This window comes from Coturnix japonica, chromosome 13, assembly GCF_054131305.1.
Source record: "Coturnix japonica strain WE chromosome 13, WE-NBRP24, whole genome shotgun sequence".
In the NCBI taxonomy this organism is placed as follows: domain Eukaryota; kingdom Metazoa; phylum Chordata; class Aves; order Galliformes; family Phasianidae; genus Coturnix; species Coturnix japonica.
Genome location: NC_140675.1, coordinates 7,695,411 through 7,714,926, shown reverse-complemented (window position 1 = coordinate 7,714,926; position 19,516 = coordinate 7,695,411). Strand labels below are relative to the sequence as shown.

Sequence of the window (19,516 nt, the reverse complement as noted above, 5' to 3'; positions counted from 1 at the left end):
ACACTTTCACAGCATGTCTGGCCAGCAATTGTTCCTCTATTGCCAATATCTAATAAAGCTTTTTTAGCGTGATACAATATGCAAGAACAAGATGTAAACTACGCAAGGGATGAGGGTTTCTCACCAGCGTGTTAGAGAAACAGTGAAGAGCATGTTGCTTTACATCCCAAAGGTGCATTATGTCACTCAGTCAACACAAGAAAGTGTTGCAATTTCAGTATAAAACTAGAAACATTCAGAACACAGAATAACATGGTTGCAGATGCACTAAGTCCTACCTGCTGTTAAATTAAATGTTCTTCCTTTTGATGAGGCTTGGAATGGAGAAAACCAGTTCAGCACAGAACCTACTACAGGTATTTGTCGCAGCAGCCCCTGCAAAGCCCACAGTTAAACACTGGTTGGTGAGCAAGGTAACCACACCATGACAAGCTGTCACATAACTTCATAGCCTTACCTCTTCAAGAAGTCGTTCTTCATTTGCTTTCTGAAGCTGAAGTTGTGCTTCCTGTATCCCTTTTCTAACAACTTCAGTCATGTTCTCCAACAACTAATGAAAACAAATATTACAAAATTGTTATGTATATTATGTCTATTTGAAACTGTATTATTAATTCAGGCTTTGAGCATGTAAACTGAAGAGTCAGTTTTTCTTTTTTTTCTAATTTAAATCTGCATTTTATGAAAACTCTTTCATTACTATTGTAAATGAAAAGAAATACAGACTGAACATAAGATTATATATATATGTATATACACACACTTATGTATGTATGTATACACACACATACCCAGAAAACAGTCACATTTTATACTGCAAAGGCCTAACAGCTTACTGTGGAACCAAAAGATGGAAAAACAAGGCCACAGATTTGTTAAGTTCAAAACAAGCGCCAATTTGCATAACTTAATATCAGAGTCCCTGGTGACAAGTGCTTCCTCCAACAATGCCAACAGTTTATGACTGCATGTTAATAACAAAATGAAAAGCTGAAAAGGTGGATTGGTCATCACAGCAAGCTAAAAAACCCAGTGTGCCAAAGGGATACACTGCTTGCAGAACAGGGCTGAACAGGTTTGAAAAACGAAAACAAAAAAACACACACACACACAAAAAAAAAACACAAAAGAAAACAACAAATACACACACCACAAATAAACACACACACAAAAAAAGCCCCCAAAACTACCCCAAGGGTAGTACAGAAAAACAAGAGATGCTGAAATGCTCTTTGATGTTCTTTGATTTAACACGTACTCTTGAATTTTCTTCAATTTCTCTGCCTGTTGCTGCAATAGTTTCAACTAACTCTGACACATCCAGATCCTCAGTTACCATGCCAATATAAATACAGTTCTTCTGTCCTCCAAATTCTGGCCCTGTGAGCATTGGGAGAATCAAGTGTTGGTTATATACTGAGAAGTGTTATCACAATACATTCTACGCCCATGCTTATGAATCTAGAAAGCCTAATATATGCACACAAACAAATGCCCACTTCAGTAATTAAGTGCAATATCTGCACAGGTATAAACTATACAGACAACGAAAGCTCAAATTTGTGGGTCCTCAAAAACAAAAGAAAGCAACATCAAAGTAAGAACAGCAGGTATTTCATACAGCCAGGGAATTGTATATCAGTGCTGAATGCGTTTGAAACTTGTTACTTTTTGCTACCTATTAATTGCTTAGTTCCAAAATCCTGAGGTACTTAATTTTTAAAAGCTGACTCCAACCAAATTAGTATTATTACAGCTATAATGCAGCACTTTTACACATACGTAGTGGTACTAATTATTGCAAAAGTTGCCTGAAGCTTTAATCTAGCCAAACAAAACAGTGAACTGTTTTGAACAAGATCTATATTACACTAGATACAAAACTCCTTGACAAGCTTCAGTTTACAGAGACGAGCACCTGCAGTTTTCATTCTTACACTGGCAAGAAATCCTCTGAGGTCTAGTTGCTCATAGATTAGCTTTCTCATATATTGGTGAAAACCGTGCAACTTGCTCACGCTCTGCTGAACATTTATCAACTGAAATAGGGAATGAAGTGAACAGTAACAGATGTTGATTGCAAATTAACTACATGTACAGCAGTGTAATTCTGCATTATAATGAACTATGTACATATGACCTGCTGAAAGGCCATAATACAGCCAGGAAGATGGCTTGCTTCAACACAATTTACATTATTATTATTTTTTAAGTGCATTTACCCAAAGAAAAGGTGAGATCCGACTCCAGTTCATTTAATTTTTTCAGAAGTTCTGTGTTAATTTTTTCCAATTCTTTTTCTTTGTTGTCATCATTCTTCCCATCATTCTGATAGTTGTATCTTCAAGTCAAGCCAGGAGATAGTAATTTCACTTTAGAGTACATAAATAAACCCCACAGATCTAGCTTATTTTTACAAATTCTGTATTTTACAAACCAAAAGCTGAAAACAACTTTACAGATTACGAGATTTGGGGATGGGAGCAAGGGGGAGGCTGGCCAATGCAAACAATTGAATACAACAGATTTCTAGGTAATATATTGATTACTTCCAGTGTTTCAATTTGACAGAACCCTTCCCAGTAGACTGTACCAGACAATCAGAATAAGCACTTAAAGGGCTTTATTCACTATGTTAGTCAAGAATGTGAATATATATTATGGTTAGTATGATTAAGGAGCATTGCATTCGTGCTTAACAGATCAATATGCTGCCTTCCATATTAAAAATACTGCTGTGATTTACTTTAAAACAAACAAATAATATAAAAAACTTGTTTAATTTAAAGCAAAACACTCAAACACATCAGTGGGGGCAAAGCCAGGTAATTGCAAGCAATACAAATCCGAATCACTACCAAGGAGATCCTTTATTCCCTTCCAATAATGCACTGTCTATCCACACACAAGGAGGAAAATGCTGAAAGACATACCTTACAACACCTAATCCTGGCCAGCTGAGATCTTCAGTATACAACAGGCCTACTGTTCTTTTCACTTCTTGTGCAAACTCCTCCCTCAGTTGCAGTGTACTTGTCAATACTGGTAGCTTCATTTTTAAGCAGTCTACTAACTGATCAACATCTTGTATTTCAGTCCCTAAAACTAAAGAGCCTATGTATTAGCAAGCAGTGAAAGTGAATGGACATGCATAGATGCCTGAATTATTTAATATGTAAATAAACCACTCTGTAAGTTAATTATAATTTACTGAAATACCTTGATCTGTATGTATCAAAGTCTTATCTTCGTTTATCTATGCACTGATAAATCAAAACAATCAGAGCTAAGGATTACACAAAAATAAGATAATAAAATTTAAAAATAAAATTAGTTGCAAACTAATAAGGACAGTATCTATTTTTTTCATTACATCAGTAGCCTCCATCAGAAAAAATCCTTTTAACATAGCTAACAAGATAACAAATTAGTTCCCGTGTTCTCCTTTTAAAATGGTAAAAATCACAGCATCATCAAACAGTTTTATTCTACGATCTAGTTTCCCCATGTACACTATGGATCCTCTCACACTGATGTCATGCATTCTGATAGCCTAAACCACCCCACAAAAGTTAGAAGGTGCAACCGCTCATCAGCTCATCCTGATGTTCTCTCTAAGTTGCTCCATCCAGCTGCTAAGTCTAAACCAACTATGCATTTGGTGCTACCTTGAGCAAATTCTCAGGAGTTTCCAAAATGCAGATTTGTTTCCCTTTGACATCAGTAATTACATAAATAACCTAGAGGTTTGGAAAACATTTGTTCTAAGTTAGTTGCAGTTTGAACACAAGCACTGCTTCAGTGCAGAATCACCTGTGTAGAAACATCAGACATCTTTTTCTTGTGATAAGCAGCAGGGAGAAGGAAAGGCTGAGATGATTTATCCTTTGTATTTCTTGTATGACTCTTAGAAACAGAGCAAATCTTCCTTGCTTTTCCTAACAAGTTCACAAATATAATTGATAAAAATTCATCTTTGCAGACGTAGTGCACTTACTACCAAGGCAACCTGAAATGATTAAGCCAGTATAATTTATTAAAAATAAATAATCTTCATAATAGGATAATACAGTAAAGTTTCTTGAGCGTGCCTGCTTTCATACCAGGAGACTGATGTACAATTTTATAGCAAATTCCAATTTTTACAAGTGGCTGAGTAATGTGAATATTACCTGCAGAAGTCATTAATGGGCTGAAACGCACACATGTGCCTTCGTCTTCCAATTCTACCACATCAATCCCACTGGCAGGAACCAGCTGTGCCAGCTGCTCTCCTAGCTGGAAAGATAAGTCTCAGGTAAAGGAGTGTATAGATGTGCAACAGAACTACTTGCTAAACAGTTTTCTGTGCTTGTTAAAATCACCTCTGGAGAAAAAAAAGGCAAAAAAAAAACCAACAACAAAAACCCTTCAGCTTGCCTGTAGCAAGAAATAAACTGAACATACGCTTAAAATCATGAAAATTCAAAATAAGCTGTAAATCTGAAACTTTGCAGAATTGTTGAGTATGCCATAGTTACTATGTAATCGTTGTAGAATAACTCTATGCTCAGCTCTGTGCACAACATTTCCCAAAATAATTCTACTACAAGCTAGGAGAAAAAAAAAGCTTGTCTACATACAACTAAACAAACACTGTCAGTGAATCACCTGACAACTGAAAAGAATTCTGAAGTTTTCACATTTTACACAAGTCCAAGGAAAACAAAACACGACCAAACGTTTAAGACGCAGCAATAGCGTCATTAAGAATTACATGTTAAAGGAAAAAACAACATAAGCATGAAAACAACAGTTTCAGACCAAATCTTTCTTCATAATCCAAGATGCCCAGCAGATTTTGCTAAGGATATCAGATCAGGAATAATTACTAAGCTCATCTACCAAAAGTTTTATTATTACTGATGAACCCCTGGAAGAATTAAACTCTCATTTATTTTTTTTTCCTAAAGTGAAAAAAAAAAAAAAAATTCTTACCCACTGATTGAAAGTGTCATAAATGTGTCCATTATTTATTACAGGGTGCTGAACAGCTGAGGTCTGTGCAGCATGTGGTCTTTGATCTGAATCCAAAAATACAAGAATCACAGGAGGGAATTAATATTAAATATTAACTAAACAAAAAGACAACCTGAAGTTTAGACGAAAGATGATTACATTTCCTAGGTAACGCAACACATTTAAAGCGTGTACTGAACATGAAATAAACTAATGAGGAATTATTAAAAAAATACCAGAAGTCAGTTATCATAACATGCAGTGATGTTTAGTTTTAAAAATAAACTGTTAAAAATGAATTTTAACATGTTGTTTTAAACTACACAAACATAATAAGAATTAAGAAAACCCAACATTATAGACACAAAACATGGAGAAGGCAGCCAAACATTTTACATCCTTATATTTCAGATGATCGACTTCTGCCTATGTAAAGCTGTTCAAATAAACGCATCAGTGTAAAAAGTCATTTTAGTGTTTCAAAATGAATATATTTCCTTTTGTAATTAATGCCACTAATTAGACAAAAAACAAAACCTTTCCCCGATGTCAAACACAAAAAAATCCACAGTATCAGAATCAACACTCATAGCAAACCAGTAAAGTTCTCTAGTAGTCAGTTGTCTCACCCAAACGGGTATCTTCCCACCTTCCATGTGTGCATATATAAACAGCATAACGCTCTCTGCTGGAGCAGAGAGGACAAAAATTCTCTTTTGGGATGGCACATCAAAAGAGAGTTCTCTGCCCTGAGCCATGTGGCTCCTATACCCATGGCAGTATTTAGAGACCTGTTCTAATGGTGTTCCGCTATTTTCAAAACGACTACAACAGAAAACAGCAGTAGAAGAAAGTAATGCAGTGCTTGCAACTGGCCACTAAACATTTAAAAGAAACAGGGAAGTGCCAACAAAAACCACTGGAACATCTTCCCTCATCAGTACCTTCAAATACAGCTTGCAGTTTATGGAAGATGATTAATAATCAGCTCATGATCAAAATCATATTCAAATTTCAGTCAAGACTGAAGGAAAATACAGAACACTGCAGTCTATCTAAAAAAAACCTGTGTGGTTTTATCACTAGGTAAAAGTATGCCTTTTTAATGACAAATTAGACAAGAGAAGCGTGCTATATATAATCTACCAAGTAATAACATACCTAATAATCTCTTTTAAAAGAACCCCAAATAAATAAATAAAAATACATCATCACCACCAACAAAAAAAATCCAACAACAAATCACGTACCTCTATTTAAATACTTATGGAAGAACTTGAATACCACCACTGGTGAACTCAGTTCATCTTCAACCTTAAGAAAAATAAAATACTAAATATATTTTCAAAGAGTTGTTTAAAAAATAAAATATTACCTTTGAAGAATTTTTTAGACTCTTGAAAGCAAAGCAAATCATTTTGTTCTGACTATAGTAACAATGTTCATACTACCTCAGACATAGAAGTGAACTCCTCAGGAATGTGAGTAAGCACTTCAGTAAAGAATGTAAAATAAATCATGTTTTACAGCATGCATAACTAAACTTTAATCACCATAAAGCAAGAGAACCACGCACATTCACTAACAAATGTATTTTACTGAAGAGAGTTGATTTAACTCTATGTATTCTCGGATATTAAAGTTTAAAGAAAATTTTCTTCAAAATCACTCCAGAATCTTGGGACACTGAGACAGTTCCAGCAGGAGTAACAGTAAGATATCTGACTCTCATTTCTGGGTAGGAGAAACACACTGGGCAACCTCTGTAAGCAACTCAAGACATAAGAATCCTACAAATGCAAGGTTCACTCAAGCAGAAGGGGCAAAGGCCACGGTAACTTCAGCTCTCAAGGCCACTAGTACTGGAAAAAACAACTATGCAATACAAGGATTACTGTCACTCAGAAGGATCCTAAAAATAAAGTGTTAAACAGAACATATCACAAAAACTGAACTTGGAATTAATACATTAGATGTAATTTCCAAAACAAATCCTTTTGCAAAACTGCCAGTTAGGATAACATTAGCATGTATTTTCCCAGGTTTCATAGCATTATCTTGTGGGCAAGATGCAGTCAGAACCTATGAGATTTAAGGAAAATAGTTTCATAAAACTATTACTGGTTTCATAAGTGTATTACTAAGAAAATAAAACAGGTTTTTTAAGCAGAAATTAAATCAAGGTCTGGAGACAATTCCTGTATGTCAGCTCCCCTGAGTGCAAGAGCTCACAGTGAAGGAACAAGTACAATCCAGATGTCACACACAACCAAGCTACTAATTTCATTGAATACTCAAACTTAATAAAAAGAGACTCCAAGCATCTTCAAAGTACAAACTACATCCTAAAAAGTATTTTTAGATAATGTCTTTTGAGTCAAAAAATATCTGTATATTTTAATAGGTGAGGACAAAACTATGCATCAAATGCAGATTGTACCGAAGTTCTAATGAAATCCATGTTTTTCAAGTTTTCCAGCAACCTTTGACTCTACAAGAGAACAGCAAAAGGGAAACAAAATAAGGACAAGAATACATACTCCTGGAACACAAAAATTATTCTGACAAACTTTAAGTAGTCACCAACATAATTTCTATTTGCAAACGAAAGTCAGCGAAGTGTGGGAGATCCATTCAGTTCTTTATAAATTTAAGTTTTAACAGGAAAGCGTTTCCTATTTCTAGTAAAACAATCAATCAATACAAAATGCTTCAAAATGCTTTTCATTGTCTTAATGTATTTGTTGACAAAATTCTAGGGATACTACAAACTGCTGACTAGCAAAAGCACTGTGTGTAGATGTGAGAAAATTAACTCTTCTGCTACAACAGTAACTGTTTATAATAGCTCCCTAAATTATTCCATTACCAAAAAAAAGGACATTCTTACAGTGTGGTTTTGGGCTATGAATAAACCATTACAAAGCTAAGATCGCTCTTTGGTGCCACAAACAAACAAAAAACAAACAGCCATAAAACACAACTTGATGACTAATGGTATTTTGTGACTCTGGTCTCTCATGCCAATAGTTTCTTCACTTTTATAGGAACTTTCACCTTTATAGGAACTTCCCACAGATTTCTGGCCCCACTCTCAATTTTAAAGGAATGCTATACTTTTAAGGTACAAACGTTTTTTATATAAACAAGGCATTTTCTGCCACATAATGTATTGGACTATCTATACATACATATATATATTTAAGTAATGAACTTTGAAAACAGCGCAGTTGCAATTGTATTTGAAGAAATGTGTTGAGATTTTTTTTTGTTAAGCTTTGTAAATTTACTGTTACTTCAATTAATAGAATGGCCTGGGTTCGAAAGTATCACAATGCTCATCCAATTCCAACCCCCTGCTGTGTGCAGGGTTGCTGACCACCAGACCAGGCTGCCCAGAGCCACATCCAGCTTGGCCTCGAATGCATCCAGGGATGGAGTGTCCACAGCCTCTTTGGGCAACCTGTTCCAGTGCATCACCACCCTCAGGGTGAAAAACTTAATCCTAATATCTAACCTGAACCTCCCCTGTCTCACTTTAAAACCATTCCCCCTTGTCCTGTCACTGTCAACCCATGTAAACAGCTGTTCCCTGTCCTTTTTAAATGCTCCCTTCAAGTACTGGAAAGAATCAGTATCATGATAAATAGAGAAAGAAAATTAAGTCTTTCTCTGAGCAGTTTTCAAGCAGAATGTTTAATACAGAAGAGTGACAGATGATTATGTAGTTTTACAATTTAGGAAGAACAAAAATTAAGAATTTTACACATAAAAAATAATAAAATATATAAACTAACAGCACATCCCTCCCTTGAACATAGCCATTTTGCTTTCATTACTTATTCATAATGTGATATATAGTAACATATGCTATGCTGCCAACAACTACAGTACTTCTAGCTGATTCCTCTACAACACAACATAATGATAAAAAAAAGATGTATTAAGATCTATAATTAAAACACTCCTGAGTGTAACAGTGTTCTGTGATAGCTATCTGGGCATAACTTGTACTGTTGCTGCTTATTGAGCTTTGTTTCTACTTGGAGGCTCAGACTGTTAAATCAGATCACGATGATACTCAAGAACATTCTCCAGGCCATAAACAGAGAAGCCAAGTAGCCATAATCAATGTATTAACAAGCTGCTGCTTACTAGTTGCGAAGCATGCTTTATCCTCTCCACAATCCCATCATGGCCTAAGTACTGCAAGGATAGCCACAGTGGCAGGGCACGAAGTTTTTCTACAGGCTGACTTGATGTCAGCCCAGCTGCTAAGGACTAGGAAGGAAAACAAAAACTGATTAACATTTTTTCAGTTACTCAATTATTGCCAGATTAGTGGCAATTGCAACTACAGCCTCAACGTCTTGTGAGCGGTGACTGAAAAGCTGAACATACCAAAGAAGGATCCTCATGTTTGTAGAGTGTCACTGCAGGTACAGCTGGCAGACCCAGCCAGGAACCGAGAGTAAGAGTCATGCTGTCACATTTTGTGGCCGCCTGAATTTTATTACAATAAGCAGAATATAAACCATATGCATTTTGATTTGATCATGACCTTAAACTCTACAATGCATTATAAGGTTTCCAGATATGGTAGAACATACCAGTACAGAAGAGGAGACATAACCCAAAGCCAAAGTTGCCAAATTCACACTGGAAAAATAAAGCAGTATTAGCACATACTAAGTGTGTATTAAGAGAGTGCTTTAATCTTCAGTTCAAATACGTCACGTTAGTGTGACAAGTGAGGTCATTTTTGTTTGAACACATAAATAAAATTTTAATGAATTGTGCAGCAGATGTTGCTATTTGGAATTCCAAGGTTCTAAACCCAAATCCAGAAGTCTTTCATCCTAAAAATCTGACCGAACTTCAGGGAAATCACCCCCCCCAAAACAAAATTCTATCTGTAATTCAGCAGCAATTTGGAATCAGAGGCATACAAAAATGACACTACATAATGAAATACTGAGAGAAACTGAATCTCTACTCCATGCTCAAACAATATAAGAACATAGTCCAAGTTATTCCAATGTCTTTTCTTTCTGGTTTAAACTTCCTCCCAGTTATACTGCATATTGCACTTGTGGCACCCTTCTTGACAACATTCATTGAAGTAATCACAGTAGCACAGTCTCGTGCAAGTTGGAAGGGACCTTAGAGATCAGCGAGTCCAACCCCCGGGATCTGAGCCTCCTGTGTAGCAGAGCGGCACTTCTACCACTTGCACCACAGAGGGGATTTGAACCCGGGCCTACCGGTGCTGCAAAGTGGCATTCCTACCACTGCGCCACCGGAGACGCACAATGACACTTCCACCTCCTTTCCCATTCTTGATAACCACTGTATAAATGTCTCCCCTGAATTGTTATGAAATTCTCTTTTGTTTGTACTCCAAGCTATTCAAAGCAAGGGCAGAAAAGATTACCTTCTGAGTAAAAGTAACACATAACCTATGCTGGAGTGATCAATTAATTATTCTTCCATTTGTGAAACAATCTCATACAATGACAAAATTACAACCATGTTAAATTCTTAATATGGCAAAAATAAAGACAGTATTTTGGTCTTCTGCTAGCTGGTTAGCTATAAAACTATATGGTGTTCATCAGTTGAGCATTTACATGAACATAGTTTATAAACATATATCTCACGTTTCATACCCTTCTACATGGAGCCACATATTATACTGCTCACAAAGTTCCTTCAGTCGCCCAAGTTTATCTGTGTGCCCAGCACCTGGCGTTCCTTCGTTGAAAAGTAAAAAGTGAAACAACAAAGGGTAAGCATGCAAATTAGGACTCTACGTAAAAGGACCTCTTGTACTGTTGCCAGAAAAGTCACAAACAGGAGTAGGAAGGAAGACATTTAAGAACAGTCAGTTTCACAATATTCATATCACTGTAGCATATGTACAATTAGTATTATTAGTATTCTGGATAAAATTGAAGACGCTAGCTTTGTTTGCCAGTGCATGCTAGAAATACTCCAAAGACTAAATTATGCAGGCACCCATAGGGTTTTTTTTTTTTTTTTTTAAATGAATATTAATATTTAATATTTTCAAGGTATTTCTTTTTCAAGGTATGACTGAAACTGGAAGAACGGAAGCCAAGATTGTCTTATATGTATATTTAAGTCCAAACCAAGTAAGCCACTTACTTATGATCAATTTTGCTTAATTAACCAGAGAAAAGTGCATATTTTTAAAGTAAAGTTGATGGCACATCTATAAAAAATTATGATATATTAACATGAAATTGACTTTCAACAAGATCTGCACACATTAAGATGTGCACACATTAAGATGAGTTTTAGTTATATTAGTGCACCATCTGAGGTAAACAGCACTGTAGCAGTACAATCCAATTTTGAATTCGGTAAATAAAACTCCCTCTAGACAGACAAATGGTGTGGTCAAGATACCTCCCAATATTTCTTAACATACAGCCACTAAGCCTGTTTTGGATTTTATATATGCTCATGAAATAGCATGCCTTTTTTGTTATTGTCTGTCCACAGCACTTACCAGCATTAGCCACAAGCAACAAAGGCAGTTTTCCACACTCAACATCATCTTTAATTAATCTGTCCAACAAAGCAACATCCTGTCACCAATAGGAAAAAGACATAAGTATGTGGATCAAACAATAGAGATTTGTTTTTACTGAACTGGAAAAGCACGTTACAAGTGAAAAGGGACGGCATACTAAAGTTATGAAAGGTGTTCTCAGTGTCTTCATTTGTGGCTTGCAGTTTCTTCTCAAAAGGTTAAAAAAACAAAGGTCAAAAAAGTTTTTGTGAAAAATACAACCTAAACACACAGTGGACTTTGTAAGCATACCTTCTACAATGCACATTCTAGAAATCTTGGACTAAAATGTTTATCACTATGTATATTAAAAAAAAAAAAAACACAACAAAAAAACCCACAACAAATTACCAGGCCAACACAAACATTTTAGAAAATTTTGCTTATGGCAGGCCAAGAGGCTGAAAAATCAAGTGAATGTTAATAAAGTTGTTAGGAAAAAGCTTATTAATGAAAACAATTCTTAGGGAAGACAAACTCACCATCTGATGCTGAGATCCAAACATAGTGTTACAAGGCACACGGCACATGCAAGAGAGGGGTAACCCCAGCTGCAATAAAAATGATGGAAATTGAGCAACTCAGATATGCTTCAGGAGAATCATTTCAAATGTTTGCAGAAATACACATATTAAGTGACAAAAAAAATGAATAAACCTGATAATACAAAGCTGGGTATTACATCCTGGAAAAGGATCTTACTGAAATTTATGATTAAATTATTAGCAGAGGAAAGAAAGCATATGGGGAATTGAAAACAAACTGCTCCATACAGTCAATGTCTGTTTAGTACTTGAAATGCATAGAGCATTTCTAATTAGATACCTGTGTCCTGTCTCAAGCCTCTCTTTCTTGGACAGCCTTGCAATTAATGCATTCTATAAGCATGTCTGCTTTCTGAATGGACCAAATTCCACTGGAACTTCACAGATACTTCACCCCAAAGCAGAGAGCAAGCTGCCTACTCTGAGCACACTGATTAATTCACATTACTAAGTTTGAAGTTACTCTTCTGCTATGGAGGCAAATTTCAGATAACTTTTTATGCTTAACATGGCAGAGGAAGAAAGAAAGTCTCTTACATATTTTAATCTTTAACCTGGAAGATGACAACTGAAATCTAGTTAATCATACTCATCACTTTGTATGGAAGATTTGGCAAACTAAGGTAACCACAGTTACAGACAAATTTGTGCTTCCACTTCACAGAAACGGAATTAGTGTCTGATTACTCAGTTGTAATCAAAGTGTTGTATACTCTACAACTGTAGCAGAAATGCTAAGTCACAGACTGAAGTGGTCACTAAGCACCTGGTAGGAAGGCAGAGCCAACCCAGGGGAGTTCAGGTACTTGGAAGACTAGCCCTCATTGAAGGGTTAGCAGTGGAGGCGAGGGTATCTTGCTGGAGATCCCTGCATAAATGAGGCCTTCTGAAGGTAAGCAGCTTCTTTCCTTTATTTCTCTGCCCACAGCCACTGCATCTGAGCAAATCCCCCTTGCTGCTTGCCTAGGACCTTGCTGCTCTGCTGTCACTGCTGTACTTCCTATTTCATTACAACATATACCACTAAGCTGAAACATCATCACTTAAGTTCAGTGATCACCTGACAAGGACACGTTACCATACCAACAAGAGATGAGGCACTAGTATTTTTAACTATCTCTGCTCTGTACTCAGAAGCAAAATGCTCCCAAAATAAAAGTTCCTAGCAGCATTTTTTGCATCAATTTCAATCAATAACTACATGCAACATTTTGCCTGGAAAGACGATAACTTTTACCACTTAATTAACCACTAAAAAACCACAAGTTATTTTTGTCTACTTCCTTCTTGGTACCAGCTTTATTTCTCTGAAGTCAACATTTAATAACTGAAGTTGACTTTTGCTTATGTTTTATAATTTTGAAAAGCAGAATTAGTAAAGTAATGCTAACACACTGTATGTTCTCACATTCCTAGCTTACTGGCATCGAATTACAGTCTTATCTGAAAATCCTATCTCATCCACCTTGCTACTGTTTTTACTGTGGGAGAACATTAAATCCATAAAACCACTCAAGTTATGCTTTTCCTAGAGTCAAAATTGAAATCTGACACCCAGACTTCACTGTTCAAAATGTCTTTTTTCATATCCTTTTTTAACAGGCATGGAAATCATTGTTAAGTGTCATGATATGGAATACTGTTAAAACCAGGACGTCACATGGCAGGCCATCTGATGCGTATGCACAGTGCTGGGTGCACTTCCTGTGCGTTGTGCTTTTTAGCAGCCTCAGCTATTTCACAGAAATTTTGGCTCTAGGAGACGTGATCTTCTGATTCCAGTCTAGGGGGAAGTCCTCTCATCTTCTCTGGGAGGCTAGCTGTGGAGGGCCTGATAAAGACTCAACCTGCCTCTCTCTCTCTCTATCCCCCTTTCAGTTAATTTTTTGGTTCATTTGATTTATTATTCTGACTTATTCCGTATTATTTTACATTCCTTTTAATCAATCAGTTTCTCCTATCTCAATTGGGTTCCTTCCTCTTCCTTCCTTCTCTTTCTCCCAAACTGCAACAGTTCAAACTGCAACAATAACTCTCAGAAATGTATAATAATTTAATAAAGGTAGAAAAATCTATTACATTCAAAAGACAATGCAGAAATGAGACAGAGTAATCTTCTCACGAGGAATATGACAATGGCTATCAAATGCATGGAAGAAACAGCAGAACTGCAGAGACCGCATAGCTTGTCTGGGGAAATATGTATTCACTCAGCAAAGTAGAATATCACTGGGAAAAATCTGGAAGAAGCTCCGGCATACATCCCAGGCAGACACATAGATTTACAGGAAAATTTCACCAGTCCCAACAAATTTATAAGACTACTGAGTAAAAAGCACCAGTTTCTTGCAGGAAATGTGGATATATTTGTTAAAATTTAGATTTCAAATAAGCAATGTGAAGACAACTAAGTTTTACTGGAGCCCCGCCTGATTTACTTTACCTGATTGCAGAGAGCTTGGCCCAAGCCTGTTCTAGCTGCAGAACTAATGTATATAACAGGCTGCTTAGTACATAGCACATTAAATCCTTCTACTGTATAGTCTTCATAGCAAGTGTGAATAACAAGTCGACAGATTTTTAGCAGACCTTCACGATCATCTTCATGATAATAAGCTGACCCATTTTCATACCTGTAAGGAAAGCTGAGTATGATCAAAAAAACCCCACAGACCAATAGCCAGTTCAGTAACTGAAGTAACACTGACCAGTATAACAGTTCACAAAGAAAAAATGATATGGCTACCATCCAAGCAGGATAAAGCACAGTAGAAGGAAATTGAAATTTTGTTGGGACAGGCTGAGATTAGTAAGAAACAAGCAAAATAAATATATGGTACAAGCAGTTGAGGACAATCCCTCAACGGTCATCAACTACAGCAAGCAGCAACAGTGGAAACAGTAGATACATAAATTTAATGAACAACTTAAATATGATAATTTTCTTTTAGTATTTTTTGGTGCAATAAGTAAATTTTACAGGACTACACATTTAAGAGTGGTATTTGTCCACAAATGCTTTTTTTATTTTTTTTAAAAAAAAAACATTACACCTTGCACGCACAACACACAACAGTAGCATACTTGTCAGCAGTACTGGCACAACTTTTTGAAAGCTACAGTATCATGAGTGATAAAATGGGATATTTATTTATTTTTGCTTGAGGAAAAAAAAAGGAACTTCTAATCAGCAAGTCCCTTCCTACTCTAACAGCCCCATACAGATGATTCCCGTTATTCTTCTCTTGTGGAACATTACACTTATGCCAAATGATGAAACAAGAATTTATCAAAGATCTCACTGTATCGTCAGTTTTTGTAGTATTACCTACCACACCAAGAAAAATGAACTAGATCCAGGAAGAGTAAAGGAGAAGTTTACTGAATATATTTTTCAAAGGTATAAAGTACCTCAGACCTCGCAAACATATGCCTCAAGAAACAAGAATTCAACTAAATTGTCAACCACTTGTGTCTGCAACTGTACTTTAGTCCTTAACTCTGACATGCAGCCATTGTAACAGGATTTTTATGGCAACCATATTACTAACTTGTTCCTGTCATTCAGCATCTTAAAGAAAAGAGATGCATTCTAAGACCTTTCGAAGATTAGTTGCAAGAGGCTTCTTTTGCTGAAAATGCACATATTTTTTAACGAATTACTACTGCCTAGTCATACACAAGTTTCTCAAAGAAACTCACCTGAAAAGCCTGCAGAGCCAGAGAGTAGTATCAGAAAGGATCCTTGTTGTGAGCTTCCTCAGTCTTTCCTTGTCCAGTACTGATATATAGGCAGCCAAACTATGTCCCAGTAGAGCTATGTGACCCTGTTCACCAACATTTTGAAGTCTGCAGCCACAACAGAGAAACTGCCAACTAAATACTAGTTATGAATATTACAGTAACTCTATGTTTGTATTTTTTTCCATAGTGGTAGAACTTGTTGACATGTAATTTTAAATATTTATCAGAAAGAAATACAGTATACCATCCACCCTCCCGCTGCTGTACATTAACAGAGTGAAATACAAGTATAGACAACACTTGTGCTTCACTTGGCTTAGCTGCTTTTAACACCTCAGCTTCTTTTTTAGCTATTCAAATAAAATTCTTAGGCAAATGGAAGGTTTACTGTAATCAGCTGGAACTAAGCACCTTATCTGCACTGTGACCTGAATGTTCATTAAACAAATATCCTTCTCTCCTTGTGCTGAGAAAACTCAGGAAACTTATTAGAAATACAGTTACAGGCATAGTTTTCATTAGTTCTGTTTTTTGTGTTTGTTTGCTTTTTTCTTCTCCAAACTGTTTTTAAATTGTTAACTTCCGATAACGTTCTACAGATAAATTAGCATAATTTCCATTACCCAGGAAAACGGACATCTTAAAAAGATTTACTACATCTCCCTGTAGAGCTTGCTGGTATTCAGAGATAAGTAAGACTTTCAGACTTGATACAATGTTCAGAAGGGAAAAAGCAAAGTGAGCTGTCTAATCAGAAACCATTTCCTTTTACAATTCAGTTTAACAATAGCCCTAACTCGTTTAAGGCTTTATAATTTTAAGAAAGCCATGAACAGCACATTATTCTACTTCACTATAGAATGTAGGTAAGTAGCCACTAAAAAGTCACGTTTACATGCCATTTTTACACATTAGAGCATTTTAAATCGTAAGTTCTGTTATAATTACAGGGTATAACAAAATCAGTTATTTTTCTCATACAAATATTCATATTGACATTACCGGTAGGTCTGCGAAGACTCCTCTTCCTCCTCACCATGCATTAGGTTCTGAACTAACTGAAGTATGCTCACCATATCCTGGCCACTGGTTTACCAGTGAGGGAAAACAAAAAAACAAAACAAACACTAAAAACAACAACAAAGCAAGCAACATTGTCTAGCAAGGAGGCCATTTAAGACACACGTATTTCAAACTGTTTTTCATTTTTAGAATAAAAAAAATTAAAAAAAAACAGTAACTCCACCTCAAAAGAAATTTGGTTTATGTACATAAAAGACTTCAATAAATTTTGCAGTGTTTTCTTAAGTAAATCTTTTATAGAGTGAAGAGCACAGAAAATTTAGGTCTTAGTTTTCAGATGCAGTTATCTTTTCTGCCACACGCACAAGAGCTCCACGAGAATTTTTCAATGGATGTGCCAAATGGAATTTTTTTGTTTTTAAAGTTTTCAACACTATTAGTCTCAGCTATTAATTTACCAGCTGTATGTCCTAGTGAATCTTTATCCTACATTATATGTATACCTACCTTTAGTCTTAATCACAGCTACGTGCACCAACAATTTTTTAAATTTTTTTTTAAATATGTTAATTCAAAACTTCAGTCACCTAGACGTAATCTTAGTGACCATAGGAACTGTCATAAAAGTTGTTGTAGTACCTGACCTGGTAAAACTTAAGAGGTACTACGTGTATTATACCTATTATAACAGTTATAAAGCATTATAAAACAAGTACTTGTTGCCTACCTGCCTTGCAATGGTCCAGGAATATCCTTCCGTGCATACTTCTTTTCATTTTCCTCCTCCACTTTTCTACAAGACACAAAAACAAACTGCATATTTACTTTGTGTTTTGTAGCTGACCTTGACATACAAAAATACATACTCACATGTTTGCAACCTATTTCACCAAAAATAGGTGAAATAGATCTGGTGAGACCAAAAAAGAAACACAGAGTCAAAGAATTGCAGGGAGCAACGGAACCTCTGTGGATCATCAATCTAACCAGGCCCCTGCTAAAGCAGGTTACCTACTGCAGGGTGGCACAAGAGTGTAGAGGTGGGTCTTAAATATCTCCAGAGGAGAAGACTCCACACTACTCCAGTGTTCTGAAAAGTTTAGTCAAGACTGAGTTAAAGATCTACTACATTTTGCTTCTTGAGTTCTTTAACAGAAAATGTTAGTCTCATATATGAACATATGAAAGTTACTTGCACAGTAACAGGAAAGTATCTACTATATGTGAAAAACAGACTCTGGATTTGCTCTAAATATTACAGAGCATAAAATACATATAGATTTAAAAATTCTGTTATTTGTGAAACAATTTTTTGTAGGCATAAGCTTCAGAATACAGTATGACCTTAAAATATTAGGAGTGAATTCCATCTTGCTTAATAACAACAATATTTACAATTAGAACATGCACACAAACACTATTGCTTTGTGGTTGTTATTCTCTGCATATACCTTTGACTGTCTTCTAGCATCTTCATGGCTTCATTCAGATTCTTTCCCATTTCTGCTAGAGTAGGGTCAACCATCTGCTAGGTAAAAGACCAAAACATTATTTACCTTACTTATGTCCCCACAACATCCTCAGTACAAACTCATGTAACAGAAATGAGACATTGTATCAACATAGAAAATTCAACAACTCAAAACACAAAATTAAAGCATACTACTAACCTAAAATAACTAACTCAAAACAGAGATTGGTTGTGATATAGATTTTATTTATTTTGCCTCCACTAATACAAATTGCAGCATGTTAAATCCCTTAATGGACAACCTCATTGTTTTAGATAATGGGAAGGGTCGGTTTCTTCACATCAAACAGATAAGGGACTTTCTCCCAGACTTTGTATTGAATAGGTATGTGAGGTTCCAGGACTTTGTATAGAATACAAATGTAACTCGGGGAAGACCTCTGAATGTGTATAAACCAACGACCTTTTAGTGCAAGGCATGTGTGATATGAGTAAAATACCGCCAGGCATCCAGGGCTGTTATGAAAGAATGCCTGCTTTCTAACAATTCAGCTTGTTAGAGAGACAATTCTAATAATTCAGCTTGAGTCTTAGAGTTTCTTGATCAACCACCTTACAGTAACACCACAACGAGCCGGAACTTTTACAAAAATCCTCTGGAACCTCTACTTATCTCTTCTGGATTCTGATGAAGAATGAAAGAGCAAACACTGGAGGAGAAAAATAAATACAAAGTGTCTAAGCAAGCCTTTGCTATAATGTTTTAACAACAACAAAAACTAAATACATGCCATTTTAGCCCAACTGAATTATTTTTTCCTTAGCCACTCTTCCCTATAAATAAAACTTCAATTATTCTCTTAAATACAAGAAGATACATGCCATCCTATTAGAAAAGAAAATATGCTAAGGAACACCATAACCCTTCTACAGAGCATAGAAAGGCAGATTTTAAATCACAAAACATTCAGATGTAAATTCAGGGGAAACCCTGAATAGACTGGAAGTTTGCTGCCCTTGTTATTGTTAAGACTACCAGTTCAACAAAGAAGTACTTAAACACACTTGAGTAGTAATTACTTACAGTTTTGTTTTTTTTTCCTGAAGTCAACATTTCTCACATCTATGAAAAACGAC

General features: G+C 35.9%; 1 protein-coding gene across 14 annotated transcripts in view; it reads right to left on the bottom strand.

The window, feature by feature from the left end:
• Positions 1-19,516, bottom strand: part of PDXDC1 (pyridoxal dependent decarboxylase domain containing 1) — a 41,988-nt gene that overhangs the window by 3,343 nt on the left and 19,129 nt on the right. For 2 of the 14 annotated variants that reach the window (XM_085513734.1, XM_085513733.1), the window contains exons 2-22: positions 18,992-19,089; positions 18,360-18,433; positions 17,636-17,701; positions 16,888-16,971; positions 15,844-15,990; positions 14,585-14,774; positions 12,079-12,147; positions 11,534-11,612; positions 10,668-10,752; positions 9,609-9,657; positions 9,400-9,501; positions 9,154-9,279; positions 7,439-7,489; positions 6,249-6,312; positions 4,978-5,063; positions 4,173-4,278; positions 2,934-3,105; positions 2,223-2,341; positions 1,259-1,380; positions 458-550; positions 279-375 (exon numbers count right to left, since the gene is read on the bottom strand). In XM_085513734.1, the coding sequence (XP_085369860.1) occupies positions 279-375; positions 458-550; positions 1,259-1,380; positions 2,223-2,341; positions 2,934-3,105; positions 4,173-4,278; positions 4,978-5,063; positions 6,249-6,312; positions 7,439-7,489; positions 9,154-9,279; positions 9,400-9,501; positions 9,609-9,657; positions 10,668-10,752; positions 11,534-11,612; positions 12,079-12,147; positions 14,585-14,774; positions 15,844-15,990; positions 16,888-16,971; positions 17,636-17,701; positions 18,360-18,433 (1,981 nt within the window). In that variant the 5' untranslated portion in view covers positions 18,992-19,089. Of the gene's footprint in view, positions 1-278; positions 376-457; positions 551-1,258; positions 1,381-2,222; positions 2,342-2,933; positions 3,106-3,813; positions 4,010-4,172; positions 4,279-4,977; positions 5,064-6,248; positions 6,313-7,438; positions 7,490-9,153; positions 9,280-9,399; positions 9,502-9,608; positions 9,658-10,667; positions 10,753-11,533; positions 11,613-12,078; positions 12,148-14,584; positions 14,775-15,843; positions 15,991-16,887; positions 16,972-17,635; positions 17,702-18,359; positions 18,437-18,991; positions 19,090-19,516 lie in introns of all 14 variants that reach the window. The other 12 variants (XM_085513732.1, XM_085513731.1, XR_014933734.1 and 9 more) reach the window with 11 other exon arrangements.